General features: G+C 42.2%; 3 protein-coding genes across 5 annotated transcripts; 1 reads left to right on the top strand and 2 right to left on the bottom strand.

Moving 5' to 3' along the window:
• Positions 1-3,265: 3,265 nt before the first annotated feature.
• On the bottom strand, positions 3,266-7,575 carry LOC108105071 (gamma-tubulin complex component 2 homolog). 2 transcript variants are annotated; one of them, XM_017211493.1, is made up of 7 exons: positions 7,242-7,575; positions 6,524-7,142; positions 5,944-6,465; positions 4,833-5,878; positions 4,446-4,767; positions 4,150-4,260; positions 3,266-3,714 (listed from the first exon to the last, which is right to left on the bottom strand). In XM_017211493.1, the coding sequence occupies exons 1-7, from the start codon at positions 7,295-7,297 to the stop codon at positions 3,496-3,498; spliced, it is 2,895 nt and encodes a 964-aa protein (XP_017066982.1). In that variant the 5' UTR covers positions 7,298-7,575; the 3' UTR covers positions 3,266-3,495. The 2 variants fall into 2 exon arrangements, with proteins under 2 accessions (XP_017066982.1, XP_017066983.1); XM_017211494.1 differs by lacking the exon at positions 4,150-4,260 and having other exon boundaries at positions 7,242-7,574.
• A 441-nt stretch (positions 7,576-8,016) lies between these two features.
• LOC108105072 (vacuolar protein sorting-associated protein 33A) lies at positions 8,017-10,595 on the top strand. Its single transcript, XM_017211495.2, has 2 exons — positions 8,017-9,633; positions 9,693-10,595. Exons 1-2 carry the CDS (start codon positions 8,191-8,193, stop codon positions 10,101-10,103), a joined length of 1,854 nt encoding a protein of 617 aa, XP_017066984.1. The 5' UTR covers positions 8,017-8,190; the 3' UTR covers positions 10,104-10,595.
• Positions 10,596-12,828: 2,233 nt separating this feature from the next.
• Positions 12,829-22,028, bottom strand: LOC108105070 (serine/threonine-protein kinase Tao). 2 transcript variants are annotated; one of them, XM_017211491.1, is made up of 13 exons: positions 21,697-22,028; positions 19,558-19,882; positions 18,974-19,478; positions 18,426-18,782; positions 17,743-18,354; positions 15,289-15,462; positions 14,861-15,223; positions 14,683-14,805; positions 14,496-14,612; positions 14,259-14,432; positions 13,830-14,051; positions 13,639-13,757; positions 12,829-13,577 (listed from the first exon to the last, which is right to left on the bottom strand). In XM_017211491.1, the coding sequence occupies exons 2-13, from the start codon at positions 19,785-19,787 to the stop codon at positions 13,454-13,456; spliced, it is 3,120 nt and encodes a 1,039-aa protein (XP_017066980.1). In that variant the 5' UTR covers positions 19,788-19,882; positions 21,697-22,028; the 3' UTR covers positions 12,829-13,453. The 2 variants fall into 2 exon arrangements, with proteins under 2 accessions (XP_017066980.1, XP_017066981.1); XM_017211492.1 differs by lacking the exons at positions 17,743-18,354; positions 18,426-18,782; positions 18,974-19,478; positions 19,558-19,882; positions 21,697-22,028 and adding an exon at positions 15,599-15,865.
• Between the last annotated feature and the right edge of the window lie 541 nt (positions 22,029-22,569).

The raw sequence follows: 22,569 nt of genomic DNA, 5'->3' as shown, positions 1-22,569 counted from the left end.
TGAGCGTGGTTTCTTATGCTTATCAAAACTGCATTCACAGTTTGGAATGCCAAATTTGGGCCATTTTTCGAAAATTTTGATGATGATTTTTTCATCTATTTTCATCTATTGATCATTTGGAAAATACACTTTGGAGACTTAAATCGAGGAAGCTCTCTATCCCCACATGGCATTGCCAAATTAACTGTTACCTGGCGGGATCTTGGAAGCAGTAGGTGTGACGGGGCGGGTCAACTTCTAAGTGGGTCGCTTGTAGTGCGGCCCATTGTCCAAGGACACGTGTCATGTGGAAGCTGATGAAGTGGCGGAGAATGGGAGACGGTGGCAGTGGCCACCGATGCCAATGTCCTGTGTCGACGTCGACCCAACAACATCCGTCGTGCTGTATGGCCTTCTAATTGAATAAATTCGAGCTGTCGACTTCCCATCCACCCCCTTACTTTTGTATGTTTAGCCGCATTGTGTTGAGCCATACAAATATTATATCCGAATGAATGCATACTAATACCCTGATAGAGGCGACATCTTGGTATTATCGCAATAAGTTCCTGGGATTTCGCACTGTATTACGATTTTTACATACAATACGAAAGCTCAGAAACTAACTGCAATTAACTACCGTAAACTACGGATGAGAACGAGTTTCAACCCGAGTTTCAACAACGAGTTTGAAGCCCAAATACCACGTTACCAACTATGGTCTAAGGTTTCCTAGGAGACTTAAGAATTGAATACTTGAATTTAAACACTGCCTACATCCCGTATGTGATATGATCCCGATACGGATGTGGGGATCGTTTACATTTAGAGATTCCGGAAACTTCGAATAATCGAGGAAAGCATCGAAACATCTGATGCAGCGCCTTGACATTGGCGAGGCCAACTCCAATGTCGAATCGAAATCATTGGATTAGTTCTCATCAATGACTGAGCCCTGTAATGACCAACGTACCATATCTTTATATCCATATCCATGTCCAGTGGAAATCTACAGGCCACCAACCCAAGGTCTGGTCTCGATCACGCGGGTATCTGCATTTGCATTTTGTATATCTGGTGAGATATTCACGTAGTCGAATTCAAGCCTTGGACCGAACTTCGATTTCCTGATATGATTAAAAAAGTTAATAGGAAAGGAAGGATTAAGCTATAAGCAATGTTGATAACAGTGGTTACTTTAGGTCTCCTTTTAGAGCGCCTTTCACCAACAATTTTGGCTGTCTTAGTTATTTCTTTAAAGACCAGTTTGAGCTCGAAAAATATTAAAAAATGAAATAATTAACTAAACTTTAAGACACATATGTTTATTCAATTTACATTTTAAGAACCTTTTTCTAAAATCTAAAAATCTAAATCAAAATGTGATAAGAAAAATGTCCCCACATATTTATAATTTAATTTTCAGTAATGTTTTGTACTTGGGCTTGTACTTGAAGCTGTTTCTAAAATGATTAAGTTTTATAAAAGCATTCCATGTGATAAGCATGAATCATTTCTGCGAAAAGCTTAGCGATGATTGTGAACACAAAAATAAAAACAAAAAAGGAATTCAAATTGCAACTAATGGGAGAAAACGTAATAAAAATGGAATCTCTGGATTTAAAGCGATATGCATATTTGTGCTTTCCTTCGATATCGATGTTGATACTGATGCTGTTATGGTTGAGCGCTATAAGCGCATTTGTTATTGGGGGCTTTTCTCTGTGCACATTAATGAGCTGCTTGTACGCTTTTAATTTGCATATGTCTGTAAATGCCGAATCGATAGATAGATGGGCTTTTGATTAATTAACATATATAGGCGCGCACAATCGCACACTGTCCGGCAATACGGCATTTCTGGCTATCTGACTATCCGGGTCCGGGTTTCCAGCTGTCCAACTGTCCGTATATCCGAGACCATTCGCAGGAAAAGGATGGACGAGGAGGAGGCTAAAGCCTGAAGAGCGACATGGCCAAAAACCATAATTGATTGTCGATAATTCATGCGAGCTTAAATTGCCAATTGCTTGTGGAGTTGTGGAGCGGAGCGGAGGGTTGCTATGGGTGGGCTGTTGTGGGTGGCGGTCAGAAGGGGCTGGAGATGTTATAGAGTTGACGGTTGGACATTGGACATTGATGACGGCTAATGGCGAACATACAGACGCACCCATGTGGACACTGGTGAACTGCATATTTATATACTCCAATATTTGCAGCACATATGTATGTACATATATATATATATGTCATATATATATATATAAATATACAGATATATATATGTATATGGAATTTGCAGCAGACTTTTGCCTGGAAATTGGCTTTTGTGGGTGTGTATCGGCCCGTATGTGCAACGTGTGTGTTTTCGAACAGAGAGTCTGTGCCGCAAAAGTGGAGAAAACATTGAGTACCCATAAAAATCCATGAAAATCCTAGATGCCATACAATATTGGAAATAAAAAGGAGAACGACTATCAAAGTATTTAACTTTCTGCTGAATATTTAAGGACTAATGAGGCTAATTAAACTAATTAATAAATATGTTCTTTAGCAGCAATTAACATTTCTTTATAGAATACTATTCAAGGTCTGAATTTTTTAAAATATTACTGCTTTTGCTAAGTTATCTTTAATAATATTGTACCCTTTGGGCAGGTAAAATATGATTGCCTACCTTTAAGATCAGCTTCTTGTCAAATGAAGTTTTGAATTCTTTTCTAAAATTTATTCATTTTAAATTATTTTAGTTTCAACCCAAATTCTACATATACTCGTACACTTTATTAATTTAGAAATATTTTCAAAGATAATAACCTAAAAATAAATAACTGTCAGAGCAAAAAGTGAAAAAAGTTGAATAGTTTAAAAGTTCCTAATCTAGATATTAGTCTAGTTTTTATTTGGATTATTATTAATCCGATTTTAATATGTTTATTGACCTTAAGAACTTGCATAATATATATAGTTTTTTTTTGTGCCAGAGTAAAAAGGCGAGAAGCAACACCGACTAGGACTGAGAATAGTTGCAGCTAAACTGGAACTCAAGTCTCAGCTGTCATATTCATTTGATAGTTATGACAGTGAGGATGGGGTTTCTGGAATAACTGCAACAATTGTGAGCAGTGAGATCGAGTTTATCGCAAGGAAACAAATGACAAAGTAGTGATAGATCCTGGTTGGCGGCACAGCCAGCAGTCGACGCCGCTGGCTAACGTTGTTCACGATACACCGTGTCCAGTGACGTCGATTGCAATTGTGTAGACGCAAACGGCAGCGGCAGACATCTTATTAAGTTTTGTTTTTATTATTAATATTAGTACATAAATATTCGAGTGTTTTACAACTTAACGAAAAACAAGTTGTGTGTTGTGCTTTGTAGAATGGCAAAGAAGAAGACATGCGGGAATGATGGGGAAACATTTTCGTTAAATGTCCAATTGGTGCTTTTTAAATTCATTTATCTAATACTTTCTTTTTGTCTTCCAGATTCTGACTTTGACCAACGACTTGTCTTTAGCCCATGGCATCCTTTACACATAGTTTATCAATCTGCTCCGTGTAGAAAGCGTTAAAGTTGATGCGATGCACGAGATTCAGGAAACGATCGGCGGTATTCTTTTTGGCCATGCTATTGATTTGCTTGAGAAAAGATAGCAGCAAGCCGGTGAATTCTAGATCAAAACGTTTAACGCGCTCCGAGAACGTATCTGCTGGATCCAACGAGCTCTCCAACTAACAGGGGATACAAAAATCACAAGTTAATCATCGTAAATTAAATAAATTAAAATATTTATAGCAATATTTTTCGTAGATATTCTACTTAACTTAACTTAAATCAATCAATACAAAATATAAATTCTAAAATGTTCTAATATAAAACGGAAAATATGTGGTAACATCCTAAAAGTAAAATGATGTGACCCACTTTTGTTCAAATTAATGAACATGCATTTAGATTTTAAAAATAAAATAAAATATATAAGAATATAGCTAAATGAGAAATAACATGCAACCCGATTTCGGGAAAAGTAAAAGGTTACTGAGAATTGGGGGATCATGCATCCAGCTAACAACACTCCTGGTAGTGGAACGGGGGCCACCGCCAATAAAAGTACAAACGAACTCAGGAATTGATACGAATACGGTAAGCACAGGCCTACACAATACCTGTGGATGATGCTTGCTCTCCGGCTCGAACTCGCAGCTGTCCGCGCTGTCGGAGGTGTTATCACATACCATCGACTTAAGCTCGGCATCCAGGAAGAAACGCTGCGACCGCTGCGAACGTGGGCATGGGAATGTATGTTTTGGTTTTTAAAAACATATTTGGAGTTTAGAGGCGTTTGGCAGGCGGGGTAGGTATTATATTTATAGAGAAAGCAGAGCAAGGAACAAGGCAAGAGTATCGGCAGGAGCAGAATTTTAATTTGTAATCCACATAATGCCCTGGCTATTGGACTCACCTGAATGAAATCGCAGAACTTAAGGCAGAGCTTGCAGATTTTAAAAATGCTGCGATTCAGATGCGATGACTCTGTTAGCATGCAGTTCTTAAGGCACATGTCGAGGAAGTCTTGATGCAGTCGAAGCACGTTGTCCACGTTCTCCACTTTCTTCATCTTTTCGATAAAGATGTGCCAGTTGGGCTCAATAATCTCAATCATCATGTAGTATTCCAGATTCTGAATGGCATTCATCATGCGTTGGCGCAGGGTAAACGCCGATCGATATAGCTCGGCTGCTTGGGGCGAGAATTTTTTGGCAATCGAGTTCTCTTTCCAAATCCTATTTGCAAAATAACATAATGAATAAGAATTTACTTGAAAGAAATAATGAAGAGGGAAACTCACTTGCAAAGCTGACGCTCCACGTGTTTGCAATAAAAGAGCTGCCGGAAGAGCATCTGATACTTGGATATGGCGATGTGGTTAAGCACCAGAGAGACCGGCCACTTTACTTCGTAAGTGAAAGCGAAACACTCAAGGCCGCTGAGGTCAAGGCGTTTCTGTGCCAGCCAGTACTCCTCCTTCTGATTCATTATCTTAGACATTTGCGTGACTAGGTCGTAGGGTAGAAGCTCACAGTGCAGATCGTCCTTATAGGGATCGTTCCGTGCCGAGGAAAGGCGGAGCGTCAGCCCCAGTAAGTTTTCTAGTGTCATGGGCAGCACGTGGTCCACGTTCTTTGAGAGCTCGTCTTCGCAGGCGTCCATGAACTGCATGGTAAAATCGCCTTGGTTAAGCAGCAAGTAACGCTTTACAGACTGTAGATGGCCCATAAGGTCGTTCTCTGTTAGCAACACATCCAGCAACATACGTGCGGCAAAGTAGTAAGCGTCATTAATTACGGACACATGCCTCTCGCTGGTCGGATCGTATTCAAGGCGCATCTCCTGTGTGGGCATTACCCGCTTGCCGCACTGCCGGATCACATTAAGATACTTTCCGGTGCGCAGAATCTTATCCGAATATTTCTCGAGGAACGCTGGGATGTTGTCAGAGCGAACTGTGTAACGCTTAACCCAGTAGTCATCCGAATAGTGTTCCGGCATCTCATCGCGATGAACTACCTCGTTATCCTCCACGAGAAACTCCCGGTTGCGGTCAACAATCACGCCCTTCTGGATCCATAGCTTCAGCATTCGCATATACGGCTCGGCCGCTTTGCGCGCCAGCCCGATAATAAGTTGCTGCGCTATCTGGTCGCCTTCCAGACGCTTGATCCGCTCGTGTAAGTACGTCAGCACGGCGGCACCGCGGTGACCGTTTAGCTGAATGTCTACCAAAGCAGTCCATATCTCTTCCATCACCCAAAGCGTCGGTTGCAGATAGTATAGCAACTTCTGTAATGTGAGCTCTTGTTTCCGCAGCTCCATTTCGGTTTGTACGATCATCAACTAGATTTCAAAGAGAAGAACCAATTAGCTTGGCATTTACATTCACAAGGATGCATACTTCTTACATAAAAGTCGTGGGTAAGCTCCTGCAGTGCCTCGATGAGCGAGTTCATAACCTGACCCTGGTGATCACTTGATGAAATAATCTTCTGAATGCCAATAAAGTAAGAGGCCAATGGCAAGATGTCCTGCACCAGCTCTGCCAACGAGTGATCGAGCTGCTTGTTTATTGCGAAGCTCGTCTCATACCTGGCTATACCATCACTAGTCGGATCGGGCTGAATGGGCACTATGAAAGTCCCTCGTACACCCGTCAGGCAGTGCAGCAGTTCGTCGAGTATCACATTCTGCTGGCTTGCCATCGGCAAGGCTGCGATCTCCGTCTTTGGCAGCTTGTTCCCGTCCACCTTGTAGAAATCCCAAAGCGAATGGGTGCGGTACTCGTCTGGCACGCCGGTTGGCGGCATCACGACGGACATTGGCGTTCTGATATTGTTAGACGATTTGCTACTGGACGCTCCGATAGTCAGCGAACGGTAACTGTTCAGCGATTGGTTAGATACGGCACTCATCACGCGTTCCTTAATCTGTAAGGGATAGGTTTGCTTTAATATGTCAAGGAGTAGATAGGCGAACAGCACTCACCACACTTAATTCACCTCGTTCCCGATCCTCTTTGTTTCCCTCCTTGTTTCCCTGACTCCGTTGAATAGGGCGCCGCCTGGAGAAGCCTCCACCGGCAGAGCCGCTTTCAGAATCGCCGGGCTTCCTGCTATTAACCGGCGTCGAAGTGGGAAAGTCTTGTGTCTGAGGCAAGCTTATCCTTGAGGATGAATTTGGTGCGGATAAATGAGCTGTATTAGGTGCGGATGAATGAGCTGAAGGGGGAGCGCTTGATGCATATCCTGATGAATATTCGGTTGAACGTGCTGACTGTGGGGCTGAATTGAGGGTAGAGGCTGAGCCGGATGAAAATATTCCCAGCGGCAAGTTTGGCATCTCCCTGCTGCTCTCAGATCTAGCGGTAAGATTCGCGATAGTTCTGGGCGATAAGCCGTTCGGACTGTATCTTTCAACGAACACGAGCAATGCATACATAGGATCCCTCCTGTTTAGTACATCTGTGACTTCGTTGGTCACGTCCGCACAATTGGGTCGTCTCCCGCTGATGGAAATTAGCATATGGAGCAGCTCGTGGAGTGGTAGACGCTTATCAGTGGTGGCCCGGAATTCTCGTATGATGTCGTCTGGCGAATACTGCGCCCTGTCGGAAAATAATGCATGTGGAAGAAGAAGAGAACGAGAACAGTAGTAAGAAGGAGCCGTTGGATCGACTGGCCACCTGTGCAATCAGTCCACTTACTTAGACTCCAAAATCAAGTCGGCGAGCACTTGACGCACCGGATCGTTTTTACTCATTGCGGATAGATAAATTTACAGTTCTGCGCTTCGTAATTTACAGTTAATACTGTCAATTGAGCTCGATTTTGAGTGAACTTTCCTCTCTTTTTTTGTTTGAGTGCCAAGGCAGGGTTGTCATTGACCGCTTAACTTCTGGTTTTTAATATCATTCGTTACGTTGTAGACGCAGCTGCTCATTTTAGGTAATCGCATCTACTGAACTAAACCGAAATCACTTAAGCGGGATAAACAACTTGAAACAAATTGGAATCAGCCAGCAAGTTGGTATTTAATTTTCAAGCTGTGGTGACACTGGTCGCGGTGGAAAAAATATGGGCACGTTCAGCAGTTTTTGCTAGAAGTATGCAATTTCAGTATCTACTGAATCTCATAATCACAAAACATAATCGCAGGAAACATATAAACAGAACACACTTGAGTATTATTCTATATGAGTGTACCGTCCAAAATTGTACCAAATATCTTTTTAAAAAATAATTTTGTTATTTCAATGATGGTTGATATACTTGTCATTTACGGGGTAACTCAACGTTGTAACGTTTAAAACGAAAACTACTTGTCATTTTAAGATTCTTATTAAAATCTTATGTTTTGGGTTATAAGTTAAATGATTTCAACTGGTATAAATATTTTGATACCATATCAATTGTCTATAGAAAGGCAGCGCAGTGTGACCATGAAAATTGCATGGCGCAAGCGCAGGCCAAAATCAGCTGTTATTGAGCGCCCACAGTCGCGGCTCTGATCTTCTGCAGGCGAATTCTGTGGGCGTTGCAGCAACCCCGCCAACGCACCGACGAGTCGAGTTATCAAGGATACGGAATTCACCAACCTGAAACCGCAGGTCACCAGATCACACGCTACTTCACTTTTGACGAAAGGAAAGGAGCATGTTCCCCCACCTAAAGGGTCACGGGCAGCGGGTTAATCTGCAGTTGCTGCAGGAAGCCGCTTGCCGCGAACTGGTGCAACAGTTGGAGAGCATCGAGGGTTCCAAGGTTATCGTGTTGGACGATGCCATGATTGGACCACTGGATTTGGTTACGAGGCCCAAGCTTTTCGCCGACCGCGGAATCCGACTGCTGGCTTTAAAACCGGAGCTTCACTTGCCGCGGGAGGTGGTAAATGTGGTGTATTTGGTGCGTCCGCGGGTGGCGCTAATGGAGCTGCTTGCAGGCCACGTAAAGGCCGGTGGCCGAGCAGCGGCTGGACGCCAGTACCATATCCTGTTTGCCCCTCGTCGCTCATGCCTCTGCATTAGTCAACTGGAGGTTAGTGGCGTTTTGGGCAGCTTCGGGCGCATTGCGGAACTGGCGTGGAACTATTTGCCGTTGGACGCTGGTTTGGTTTCCATGGAGCTGCCAAACGGCTTCCGCGACGTAAGCGTGGACGGCGACACCAGCTCGCTCTACCAGGCAGCAGTGGGCCTGGTGCAGATCCAGCGGCTCTACGGTCGCATCCCCAAAATCTATGGCAAAGGCGAGTTCGCACATAGGGTGTGGGAGCACGCCAAGCAGCTAGGACGGGACGAGCGTACTCTCTACAACGGTGACAAGGGCGTCATCGATCAGATGATCCTCCTTGACAGAAGCATCGACCTGATCAGTCCGTTGGCCACGCAACTCACATACGAAGGGCTCATAGATGAGTTTTACGGCATCCGGCAAAATAAGCTAACCCTGCCCGCCGAGAACTTTCCCTCTGACGGATCTATCACCGGTGGCGGAGGTAGTGGCTCACGAGCAGATGAATCGCAGTCTCTGCTGGGTGACTCCGAGAAGAAGACCATACTTCTACACTCCGGTGAGCAGTTGTATGCGGAACTGCGTAACAAGCACTTTAACGAGGTAACCAAGCTTCTAGCACGCAAGGCGCGCGAAATCCATGTTCAGATGCACGCCACCTCGCAGGACAAAAGCGTTCAGGAAATCAAGAGCTTCGTAGAGAACCTGTTACCGCAGCTTATGGCCCAGAAGAAGGCAACGTCAGAGCACACGGCAATCGCAGGTCTTCTGCACGAACAGGTGAATGCTGTGCGTTTCGCAGATGATTTAGCCGCCGAGCAGGAGTTTATGGTCTGCGCTGATATTGATAAGCCAAGCGCATACATCGAGGACCTGATTGCCTGCAAAGTGGAGTTGCATCGCGTCCTACGACTCATTTGCCTCCAGTGCAATGCTGCCTCCGGGTTCAAGGAGAAATTGCTCAACCACTACAAACGCGAGCTGGTCCATGTCTACGGCCTCGAAGTGCTGCTCACTATCAGCAATTTGGAGAAATCGGGCCTCCTCCACCTGCAAACGGAATCGCGAGCCTACAGCGTTCTCCGAAAGGTAAGTGATTATCTGTAAATCTTGTTTGTTCCCGGCAACTGTAACATTTCTTCTTACAGACACTTCATCTCACCGTGGACGACAATGTAGAGGTTGAGCCGAAGGACATCAGTTACGTACACAGTTTTTACGCCCCGCTAACTGGTCGAATAGTGGAAAACTCCATAAAACCACTAGGATGGCAGACGCTCAAAAGCCAGATCAACAATTTGCCCGGTCCGACATTCGAAGATTTTCAAGCTCAATTGGTGGGAATCGGTGGTCGGCACACAGTCACAACGGTTAGCGAGGGATCGCTGCTGAATGTGCCACGAGTTGTGTTGGTCTGTTTTGTGGGCGGATGCACCTTTGCCGAAATCGCTGCGCTGCGGTTTCTATCAGCCCAGGAGGACAACAACGTGGAGTTTCTGATTGCCACCACGAAGGTGGTCAACAAACACTCCTTCCTGGACAGCCTGATGAGCTCGTGAGGGCGGCGGCTGAGCCGCTTGGAGGCCCACCGCCTGTCCAACGACCACGGCCTAACACGTGGATGAAACGCATCGGAGCCGCTAAAGCCGAGACCGAAACGAAAGGGCAAACGGCGCAGCGCGGCGATTGTAATTGCGGATTAGCATTTGGTATGCTAAGAATGTTGTGAATGGCTTGGTTAACAAGCGTTCGCTGGCACGTCAAAAGTCATAAATAATATATATATTTTTCGATCGCGGCTTTTATTCTTGTATTCTATATATATATCGTATTTTAAAAATGTGTATAAATACATGCATATATTCATATATCCAAATATGTACATTTATGAATTATAGAAATTAAGTGACAAAGATTCCAAATTAAATCCATTCAAATTTCGTGCAAGAAATGATTATAGTTATAAGTGTAACGAATTCCAAATTAAAATCACTCAAGTTTGTGCAAGAAAATATTGTCCTAATAAAGTATTTAGCCAATGTTATATTATATTCCTAGCTAGTTGTAAAAGTTACAAAGTTATTTAATCGCATAATCGGAATATGTATGAGCTCGGAATGAACCACACCCAAATTCCTAGACAGTCTTTTGGTTTGACATCAATTTGAGTAAAAAGTAATGAAATGGAATATTTTTAATGCAGACGTTAAAAAACCATTTAATTTCCTTTATTGAACTTAGAATCGATTGGTTGAATTGGTTTTTATTTTAAAAATATTATTAAACTGCAATTCGACTGTATACTATGTGAGTGCTTAGGAAGACAAAACGAAACAAATTGATATTTCTAATTTTTTGCAATTAAACTTTTTGCCATCTAAATTCGAGTATAAGATCAAACATATGTATACAGGAAAACCAAAGATACCTGCAAAGTTTTACGTTTGAATTTGAAGTGAAACGTTTTTTATATGCATTTTTCAAATATAAGATTCTTATTGTAAACCTGTATTGATAAGGAGTTGATTACAAATGCTTGAAATATTTTTATCAGATGTTATTTAATTTGATGTGAATTGTAATCTTTAAAAATTATTTCAAATAAATGTCGATAATAAATGCCTGCAAAGTTTTACGTTTGAATTTGAAGTGAAACGTTTTTTATATGCATTTTTCAAATATAAGATTCTTATTGTAAACCTGTATTGATAAGGAGTTGATTACAAATGCTTGAAATATTTTTATCAGATGTTATTTAATTTGATGTGAATTGTAATCTTTAAAATTTATTTCAAATAAATGTCGAATATTAGAACATAAACTTTTGGTATGCTATTTATCTGAAATATTGGGTATTATCAAGAATTGGAGTGACCCATAAATTCTGCAATGGAGAACTAAAAAAAAATATCAAAATTATACTCATACTTCTCAACGTTAAATTAGTTTTAATTTACAAAGCCTTACAAACTTGAAATCATTATTATAAGGCATAAAATGAGAATTACAAATATATATTTATTATATCTGTTTCTATTAGGTAATTTTTATTATTATTCAGCTATACCATATATGCTGCCCAATCAAGCCGAAGACGAACTTACAGATTGTGTATTTTTAAATATGTTTTATTTTATTGACATTGATGTGCATCAATTTAATTGTTATTCGTTTTTCTTCTTCATTTACCATAATTGCAAAAATACAATTTATATCCATATAATATTATAATAATAATAAAAAAAAACAATTTCATAAACATAAAAAATATTACATATATTGTGTTCCCCGTGCTTGTTTAGCTATCTCTATCTCTCTCTTTATCGTGTTTACCTTTATTACGCTCATGATCTCTAAATAGGTTTATATATACCAAAATAATACGCCTCCGTAATAGTATTAATGATCATCGTGGTATCATTGGTATCATCATATCATTGATACCACCCTGCCAATCCCAATATCAACCAAATTACCGAAAATGTATTTTCATTATTTCTCCTCTGTAATCATAGAAATTTGTATTAAATTTAATTTAATTAATGACTAACGAAAAAATATGGTTGGGTATTTGTTTGTGTTTCTTTTTTCGTTATTCTATGTCGTTTAGTAAAATATTTTTGCTACATATTTTCGCATTTGCCGAGCATTTTATTCTTGTATGGATTTCCTTCATAAATGTTAGGTGTCTGTAGTGTGGTTGGTGTTTCCATTTAATTTGAATCAAAATACGACTGAAGGAAAGCAATATTTCCTCGTAAACATAAATCATTAAATAATTAAACGTTTATATGCTTTAATTTTCTATACAATTTTTATTGTTTTGACTAAGCATTTTGCAATTTGCATTAATTAACTCTAAAATAGGCTTATTTTAGTTTTATATATATATATATATTATATCCTTTTTGTTATAACAAACAAAACTAAATTAAGTGTAAACAAAATGAAACTTTTAGCATTTTAATATTTACTGGATTTATAATAATTTTGGCCATAAAACTTATTGTACAGCAAATAAAATAATAAATTTAATATATTTTTCTTTTATAAAAAATACTTTTATCTGAATCGAGTCAAAATAGTCAAAAACATAACGTAAACCGAAAATGTTGAACCTAACAACTTGCAAAAAATGGCAATCGATGTGTGTCCAGAACTGCGATCGCAGCCCCTTTTCGACTATCAATTGAAAAATAACATTTAAAATTCTCGCTAATCCGAATACGAACGCAATTTGAATGATCTAGTTTCCGCGAGTTTTAACAAATAATACACACCTAGTTCTGTTCGTGACATTTTTGCAGTGCGAGAGCACAAATATATATATAAATGGTTAACAAATCAAAATAGCGATTGATTCAGTTATTAGGTAATAATATCAAATTAGAATTTAAACGTAAATTTAAACACTTTGCATATCAAAGTTTGATGTTGTTCTTTGTTTGCTTGTTTTCTTGTTTGTTTGTTTGTTGTGTTATTGTTTGTGTATGACATTTATGCTTACATATATAATTATTTATTTATGTTTGTTTTCTTTTTCTTTGTTTTTGATTGATCTTGTATTAATGGTTTCAAATGTTAGTATCTTGTTGCCTCCTCCAATCGAACTTCCTTTAATACAAAACTATTGCAGCTTTAGCTTGTTATAACTTTTAGAAAATACATGAGTTTTCATGTGTTTTGATGCAATCAACGAATTCGATAATTGATTGCCTGGTTGATCCTACGAAAACACTGCTAGCCAGGACTGTTTTTGCTATTGTTGTTGTTTCAGCTGCGATTTTTGTTGCTTTTGTCGGTTTATAGTTGTTGCTGTCGTACTGTTGGCTTTATAATTTCCATTAAAATTGATGTAGTCTATATTACTAAACACTTGTTGTTGTGGTTGGCCGTTTTGTTGTCTATGCTATAGCGAACCAGCCGGAAAACTTGTTGAACTATTGCTATGGGCTAAACTAATCATTGAACCAGACAGACTTCCCTCCTCATCTGCATAGGCTTCACGGGATACCTCAATTAGTGATAAAGTGCTGTAAAGAATATCAAAAAGTTAGCATCCGTTATGGAAAATGTTTTAGTCCCTCCAATTACCTGAAACCTAGGGCAATTGATTCATTATCAAATGCTTCCAATTCTTTAGTATGCTTCTCGTGTTTCATGCGCAAGCGCTCGGCGCGTTCCTGGTTGAATTGCTGCAACTCGGCGTCCATCTGTGAAAACAGAAATTATGTATCGGAGGTCAAACAGTCTGCTCGCTCCGTGAATATGGATAAAACGCTTACCTTGTTTTCGAGCAGACCTCGCCGGACACTGACGCGGTTTTCAAGCTCTCTTCGCTCCCGGTCGCGCTGCTCCTGCGCCTGCTTCTTGTTCTTGTTTTGATAGGCAGTGAGCATCTCGAGCTCGTACTCTAGCTGTTCGTGGGTACGTTGGCACTCGATCACTTGGCTTTCGTCTAGTTTGTAGCTCTGACTTTGGAACATGTCCGCAATGCTTTGCTCGTACTAAAAAACAAAATTATTAAATCAATTGATGATTGAAATGAATGTACTATGACCCAGTTTGTCTTTTTAATAACAAAATAAAATGGCAATCTCTATGAAAGTACAACAACCCCGCTTTAACTCTTCTAAGTATAATACTTTCGTTTGTAGGTTTTATAGTCGTATCGCAAATTGTTGTAGTACCCCATAATATGGCCTGAAACTAACCTGTTCGCCTAGCAGCGTCAGCTTGCGATGCTTTTCTTCTTTCAACTGCTTGATGACCTCCTTCTGTTGCTCCTTTGGTGTCGTCTGCAGCACTTGCGCTTTATAGCGTTTGTATTGCTTCGTCTGCGTCTTGCATGTTTCCCGGAACTGCTTGCGTATTTGGAGCTCCTTTTGCTGCACGAGATAAGGGTTATTACAATCTGAATATCCCCCATTTGACATATAATATATCTGTACCTTTAAGCTCTTAGGCTGTTGTCTTAACTCGACCGCATGCTTGCGCACCAGCTCCTTCTTGATGCGGTCCATGTAGTCTTTTTGATTGTGCAACTCTGTATCGTGTTGCTTGTTTATCTGCAATTATATGGAGGGAAAGGGATTTGTATGTGTTTGTGTCAATATTGTAGAGGTCCGTGGGACTCACCTGCTCTTCGCGCAACTGGTGTACGCTCTTTTGCTGACGGTACTCCAGCTCCTGTGTCTTCTCGTGGTGCTTAAGGAGCATAGCATGTGCCTGCTGCAGCTGCTGCTCCTTCTTCCCAAGTTCCTATACATATAAAAGTGTTAGGCTATAGAATCCGAATTTTGGGAAGTTCACTTACGTCTCGAAGCTGCTGGTCCTCGTGCTCGTGCTGCATGATCATGCGTTTGCGCTTGAACTTGCGCATCTCCAACTCGATGTACTGCTTTTGGGCTTGCAGCATGCGCTGCTCTTCCTGCGCCTCATGCTGCTTTAGGTTGTCCTTCTGCGATTGCAGGGTTAGGTCGCGCTGACGCTTAGGCGTCGACTCGTCCATAGATAGCTCACGCTTCCAACGCTCCTTGTTTGCCTTGTACTCCTTCTTGCGATTTAGGTCGTACACCTTGCGGTCGCCCTCCTGCTTCAGCGTAATCTCTTTGTGTAGTTTCTTCTCGGCGGCACTCGTTTGCTTTAACCGCCTTTCTACGTCCTGCTGGTGCTTGGTCTATAACCGATTAATGGTCAGTTAGTGGTGCATCTAGGTACCCCGTACCCTATACTCAGACTTACCTCAAGCCGGTCAAGGTCCCTTGTAAAGTTGTGGAGCAGTGTGTCGTACTCCTTGTCCAGGGCCGTCTTGTGCGTCTCCATGTCCACCTTGCACTTCTCCTCCAGCTTGACCAGGTGGGCCTGGTGCTCGCGCCGCATACGCTTATAACCGGACATCTGTTCGTGCATCTCCTCCTGCCGGATCGTGGATGATGTGATGGCGCACAGTGGGGCAAAGAATGCACATGGTTAGAGGAGTGGAAATGCGAATAGCAGCAGCTGGACCACTACGGCAACTTTTACACTACTTTTGCGACTAACTGTAACTTACAAAACCGCTGCCGAACTCCAGCTCAACCATAACCTCAACGGGCGCAAACCTTGGACATATCATTGGGTCCTCGGCCTCTTGGTTTCCGTATACGGATTCTTACTACTAGCTAACTATTTTTAAGTTAAAAGCGCAAAAGAGTTGCTGAAGCGGAAAATGCAATAGATCTACTAGTTTTCCACAGTCAACTTAAGCTTTAAGTAACTCCCGCTTGTAATGTCGAATGTGGTTTGAAGCTTGGTTTTTGCTAGTGTGACCTTCCTTATCAGGAATTACGACTTGGATCGCCTTTAAATCTTAGCACAGATCTAATTAGGTACTTCGATAGAAAAAGTACCGTTATCACTGGGATAGAGTATACATATATACAGTCGAAATTCCACGCGTAAAACTATAAGATCAAAATTTAGCAATTTTACAATAAAAATATATTTCTTTAGTACATATTAAGAAATTCAAATGAAAAATTTTGACCGTGACGATGGGCTTCTAAAGAGTTAATTTTAAACACAAATTATATTTTAAAAATCTCTAGTTGAAAGTCCTCGGACTCGCTAATTTTCAAAGAATACCACCAGCAAAGCAAAAATAATTGACTTGTAAAAAAAATACAGATTAAGGAAGAGATAAGGTTGAATCCAGCAGAAAAGCATCCAACATAGCACCATTCCATAAATCAAAACACATTGTGTAAGTGTTTTAATAAAGCTTAGGATTGTTTCTGGATACACCATTTTGATCAATTTGCCGTCGAACTAAACATATTATAGTAGTTGAAAGATATTCCTTTTCGTTAAAACTTGTCATTTCAAACCTTATTTTAGAACAGAGCTAGAATATAGCTTTTACTTATGTAGATATATATTGTACCTAATCAATTTTTGAACTAAAATGCCCAGTTGTCTTACTGTTTCTTGTTTGTTAAGTTTTAAACGAAAAATCGAGTTTACTGTGTAACACGAGTATTGGTATGTAATAATAATTAATTAATAATAATTATGAAGTTATGGAAAGTTTAACTTATGGAATTTCGACGAATAGTAAGAAGCAAAAATTGACTTTTTAGATTACTTGGGACTGTGGGGACCAACAAATAGATAAGCGATACAAGTATACCAAATAAAATAAACAAATACATACATTTAAAAAGTTATGATTTGTAATATCATTGGAATGAATATTTATCGTGGCACAATGTCTGAAAAAAACGGTTCCTAAGTCTAGAGCTGACCAAAGTTCAACCCCCAAACCGGCGACAAGTTGACATTGCTATTGTCTGGGCTGTTGCGGTGTATTGTGGTTGATGGACTGGCCTAGCTACCAAGCATATAACAAACCAATTGTCAACAAATAGAAAATGCTTACATTTGAGCGACACGTAAAACAGATGCGTTTTTTAAGCCATGAGGGCGTGCCAATGACCAGGGACAGTGGTTGGGCGGAGAGCGTGGAAAACGAGTACAAGTGGAGAGAGGCTGGCGAGAATGGGGCGACTTCGGTTAAAATGTGATGGCGGATGCAACTGCAACTGCAACAGCAACGGCTAACTACAGTAAGTACATGGTACCGGCAGCGACTGCTTTTAAAACTTTTATTTCTCAATTGATTGGGCGCCTCCGCTCTGGCTAGGAAATTACACAGGGACAGTGGCGTTTCGGGTCTTTCTTGCTGCCGGTCTTTTGCTTGCTCTCGCTCCGCCGGCTGCCGTCGCGGCATTCGCTGTTGATGTGGTCGCCACCACACAGCTGCGAACAGAAGTTATAGCGCGCCTGTTCGAGGATGCGGGAGTAAAACAATAAACACAACAAAGAGCTTGTAGTAGAGGGCAAAAGTTAGAAGACATGGGGATAGCTGAAGCGCTGCTGCGAGCTAGGAAGGGGAAAATGGATTGGCTAGCCGACGGTTGACTCCCGACTAATTGATGCGGACAGGACGGGTTACACACAAAGGCACACGCGCAGGATGGGATGCTTGGATCGGTGCTTGGACCGCGAAAACTTAGGAGTGACCCCGTCGAGTGCCCATGGAGGTGGATTATCTATGCTGTATCCAGGCGACTCTCCTGGACTCAGCCCAATGAGAGAGCGCACACAGAAATCTACGGCCAAGGCAGGAGTTTTAATAAACAAAACGTGAAAACGCACCTGCATGTGCTCCTTTTGCTGCTTGGTTACGATACTGGTGGTGCGTATGGTGGCAAAGTTGTTTGGCCCATGATCGTTGACTGCATTAGAGATGGCCTGTTGCGAGGACGCGGAGCTGGCCGCATACACGGCCGCTTGGGCGGCAGGCGTCGTCAGATAGCGCGGCTGGATGGGCTGCATGCGATCCGCCAGGGGTCCGCCGGATGCAGGAGAACCTCCGCCGCTACCACCGGTTCCTGTGCCTCCGCCTCCAACGTGACCCATCGCACTCAGGTGCGGTAGAACGGAAAGCGGCGGCGGGGGAACCGGAGCAGGCGCTGGCGCCGGTACCACCGAGGCCGAGTTGGTTGGCGTAACATTGTTGTTCATGCTGTGCATTATGTTAGGCAGCGGCGGCCGGTTACGATGGCGCGACGAGTTACGGGACACTGCTCCGGGGGGAACGACCTGCCCCTGTTGGCCGCTTGGCCAGCTGGGAGGCGGTTGCTGGTGTGGATGATGATGGTGGTGCATTGCCGCCGCCACAGCGGCGCTAGCCGCCTGCTGGTGGTGGTGCGCAGCGATATGGTGATGATTCTGTGCCGCAGCCGGTATGGAATTGGATGAGGAGCTCTGCAAGAATGAATCGAGTAATGTGGGTGGCTCAGTATACAACAAACGAAACGTTCAGAACTTATCCTCACCTGACTACTGGCTGCCGATACACCCACCGAGTGTATGGAGTGTTCCGAAGTAATACTATTGCTCTTGCTGCTGTCGCCGCCGGCGTGGTCATCCTGTTGGTCGTCGGCGTCGCCCACGGCGCTTTCCGTCTCGCAGGTGTCCACCATGAGTATCTTCTTCATCTTGCGGTAGTTGAGGTTGTCCAGCTCGCGCACAGCGGACTTGGTGCGTGCAATTAGTTCCAGCAGCACGGTGTCAGAACGCGGTCTTGTCACGTAGGCATGGGTCAGCAGCTTTGCCGACGAGGGTCGCTCCGCTGGCATCTTCTTGAGGCACAGTTCAACAAAACTACAGAACGCATCTGACCAGTCGTTCTTCTGCAAGGGTTAAATTTTCAAATTAATTAAAGAAAAAAGTAAAGAAAAAAATAAAATATGTTTGTATTTTAAGTAAGAACTATTTGACATCTTTAGAGTTCACATAATCGAATTGAAATACATCTAGATGGTGGGTTTCTAGATACAACCAAGGATTCTAAGGAAATTATTACACTTCAGTTACCACTCACCGGAAGAGTCGGAGACTCGTTCTGCGCAATGTGATAGAGCGCCGACATGGCGTTCATATTGAAGTAGGGAGGCTTGCGCTCCGCCAGCTCGATGCAGGTGATGCCCAGAGACCACACGTCTACCTTGCCGTCATACTGGCCCTCATCCATGGCCAGGATCACCTCGGGGGCCATCCAGTAGGGCGTGCCGACGAAACTATTGGCCGGGCACTTAATGGCAGCACTGCCGAAATCGGCCAGCTTAACTACGCCGTTGTCCGTGAGCAGAATGTTGCCCGCCTTGATGTCGCGGTGGATGCGCCCCAGCGAGTGCAGATAGCTCAAGCCACTAAGCACACCGAGACAGATGGCGGCGATCTCGTCCTCGTGCAGTGGCTTCTTGTGTACTTCGATGATGTCCGAGGCGGAGCCCACGCAGTACTCCATCACCAGCCACGCGGTCGATTCGCGCAGATAACACCCCTTGTATTCGATGGTGTTTGGGTGATTTAATTGGCGAAGGAAGCTGTTGTCATGTCGTATATTAATGTTAGTTGATTAGATACGCATTTTCGCTGTAGATTGATTCAAGTGTGTGTACTAACCGTATCTCTTTGAGAATGTCCTGCCACTTCTCCTGGCTCTGTTTGCCGGTGTAGGACATCTTCTTAATGGCCACAATCTCCTTAGTGAGATTGCAGCGGGCATAGTAGACCGCACCGAACGATCCATGGCCGATTTCGCGCAGGTCCTCGAAGATTTTCTCCGGGTCATGCTTGTTAAACAGGTCGGCTATTTCCGGATCCTTGAGACTACCAGGTCGTGCCGAAGGCATGGCTCTCTCATGCTCTAGCCCAACTCACTCAGTGGTCGTCCTGCGTGCTCTTCTTTGACTGCAGCTCCAGTTGACGACTCCGCTGGTCTGGTTGTCTGTACGATCGGGAGGGGCGAAAAGAAGGCGATTCCGGTTAGTCAGTCGCAATCACAGTCACAGACTATGCCCAGTCTTAGTCATTTTCAAAAGGGTCGAGATTTTTGAGGATTTCAGGTTGAAACACTGAAAACAAAATGGTTTAATGGGCGGGGCTTGCAGGGCCAGTGGTAACTGTGTTTTGGACAGCGACTGGACAGACGGGAAAAGCCAAAAGCCGACTATCATCAAATCGATCAAGTGATTCACGCTCACACACACTGTATAAATCATTCGGAACTCAGCATTCCACACGCAGAACAGGCCTTATCGCAAATATTTTTTTTATTGCTGGCGTTTCTTTTGTGGCTATTTTCCTTAGCTTGTTACCAAATTGTCAGCTGCTTTTTGACCAGTTCTGCGTCTTTTCTTAGGGATGTCAGTGCAGGGGATGCACATGTGATTCAGGGTATCCAGCAATCGGTGTGACATTTAACAGTTCACTTGTTAAGTTGTGGAAAAACTTGGGGTTTTCTTTGGGGTATTACAGGGTTAAGGAGGCGGTTGATAGTGCAGGGGATGCACACGTGGTGTAGGGGACATTCTGGTTGCTAAGGTAGCTAAGGTTGATAGGGTATCGCTGCAGGATATTTATCAGTCGTTATGTCCGAGACACACTTTGGCGCTAGCAAGGAGTAACGGCACCGAAGGGGTGCATTTGTCGCCGTTGCGAATCCACACATACATCGAAATACATACATACGTATGCACATATGCGGAGGCGTTTTGCGGGCGTCTGCAAATATCCGCCGGCTAAAGATGCGGATTTCGGACCCCTTCGGAGCTCCGGTTTTCCATTATCAGCTTTGCAAAAAAATATACTCAATATAATTAACCCGCTGTTTTGTGCGACTGCAATTATTTACTTGCGACGCGAAACAGAAACACGCCTATTTTTCATAGCCACACACTATTGCACAAAGAGCAGCCATGTCGCTCACGCATACACATACACATACGACATACATATGCATATTCATGTAGACGTGTGTGCGGTTTGGCTGCTTGTTGTTTTGCATTTTGGGCGACACAAATTCAATTCAATTCGTGCTTTTTCTGGGGCTTTGGCTTTTGTTTTTCGCCTTTTCATTAGGTTTGTGGCAGAAAAACGAATAATTTTTCGATTTGATTTTGTATTGCCACTTTTTTTGGGTGCGGACCAAGGCACACACAGAAAAAGGCGTAAAATTAAGAGCGCACTAAATTGATGATGCTGCGATAGTTGTTATTGTTTTATGTTTGCTCCGGATTAAAAAGTTGTTTTCGAGACCAATTTGTGTATGAAGATTAAACTGATGTATTTTGCATTTTGCAACTGTTTTGAATCGCCTAATTTTGTTTTGCTTGCACACCGCACGCACAAACACACTCACGCTCGTCGGGGGAGCAGACAAATACACACACAATTGCAACGCACTTGTATGGGTCGATCTGGTGCTGTCTTTTTCTCACACATTGAATGGGAGTCGTCGCACCGAAATCAGATGTAGCACTTAAAATATGCAAACTCTTAATGTTTGATTGAGATTTTCGGGGAAAATGTTTGGTCGAATTGGATATTACGAGGGACAATCAATTAAACAGGGGGAACACACAAAAATTCGCATTTATTGGCCAAAACGCAAACGCGAAAAAGAACAGTATGCACACACACATACAAACACGAGCGCACAGACATACACGAACACACACAGGGATGGAGACAGTGGAAAATGCATAAATCTGGCAAAAAAAAATATAACCATTCCAACTTTTCCTGCTTTCGATGGCTTACATTTGGAAATTAATTAGTGCTTGCTTGTTTATCAGCGCGGCTGGCTTTTGTTTTTCGCATCTGTATGCATTTTTCCTCATGCGTCGCTTTCTTCACTGCTGCTGTTATTTGCCCTGCTGCGATTGGGAATGGGAATTAATGCCCTGCACTGCACACGCGTTGCGTTCACGATTCCGCATTTGCTACGCATTTCGAGGTGCCGAGCGCCAAATTCAGAGGAACTTCGAAGATCCCATCTACGGCTAATTCGCAACGATATTCTTTTCCAACTTTTCTTCACTCGTTTTCTTAATTAATTTTCTTCGATATCAGGAGGCGTTATTTGTCTTGGCTTATCGGCTATCGATTTTAGGATACCGTATTTGTTTGTAACTCGATATTAGTATATATCAATTTTGGAAAAAATGATTTACATATTTATGAATGATTTATTGGGAGGGATGACTCTTTTTCATAAACTTGTATTAAACATTTTCAACGCAATTCAAAATAAATAAAAATTAATAAAGTTTTTTTTTGTGTTGCCGCCAATCGATATTACGATACCCAAATGGACTGAGACCTACCGATAGATTATTCGATAGGTAACAATTTTTAAGTTACAGCAATTAACAGAAAAATAATTTAAATTATTAATAGGTGAGAATATAAGATTATAGCAGTCAAAATGATCAAAATCACATATGTCAGGATAAATTGCTTTGTTAAATGGTTAGAAAATATACACAATAGCTTGTATAATATTTATTAGGTATTATTAAACTGAATGAGCTTTCATAAGTTAGAAAATCAAATGTTTATATACGTACAAAGTTTAAGAAACATTTCTTTAAAAAAGTGTTATTTATATAAACAAACTCTATCGATATTTTG

The sequence above is a fragment of the Drosophila eugracilis genome, unplaced genomic scaffold, assembly GCF_018153835.1.
Source record: "Drosophila eugracilis isolate 14026-0451.02 unplaced genomic scaffold, ASM1815383v1 contig_2155, whole genome shotgun sequence".
Lineage (NCBI taxonomy): Eukaryota > Metazoa > Arthropoda > Insecta > Diptera > Drosophilidae > Drosophila > Drosophila eugracilis.
The sequence above is the reverse complement of the archived record's forward strand: the minus strand, read 5'-3'. Positions and strand labels throughout refer to the sequence as shown.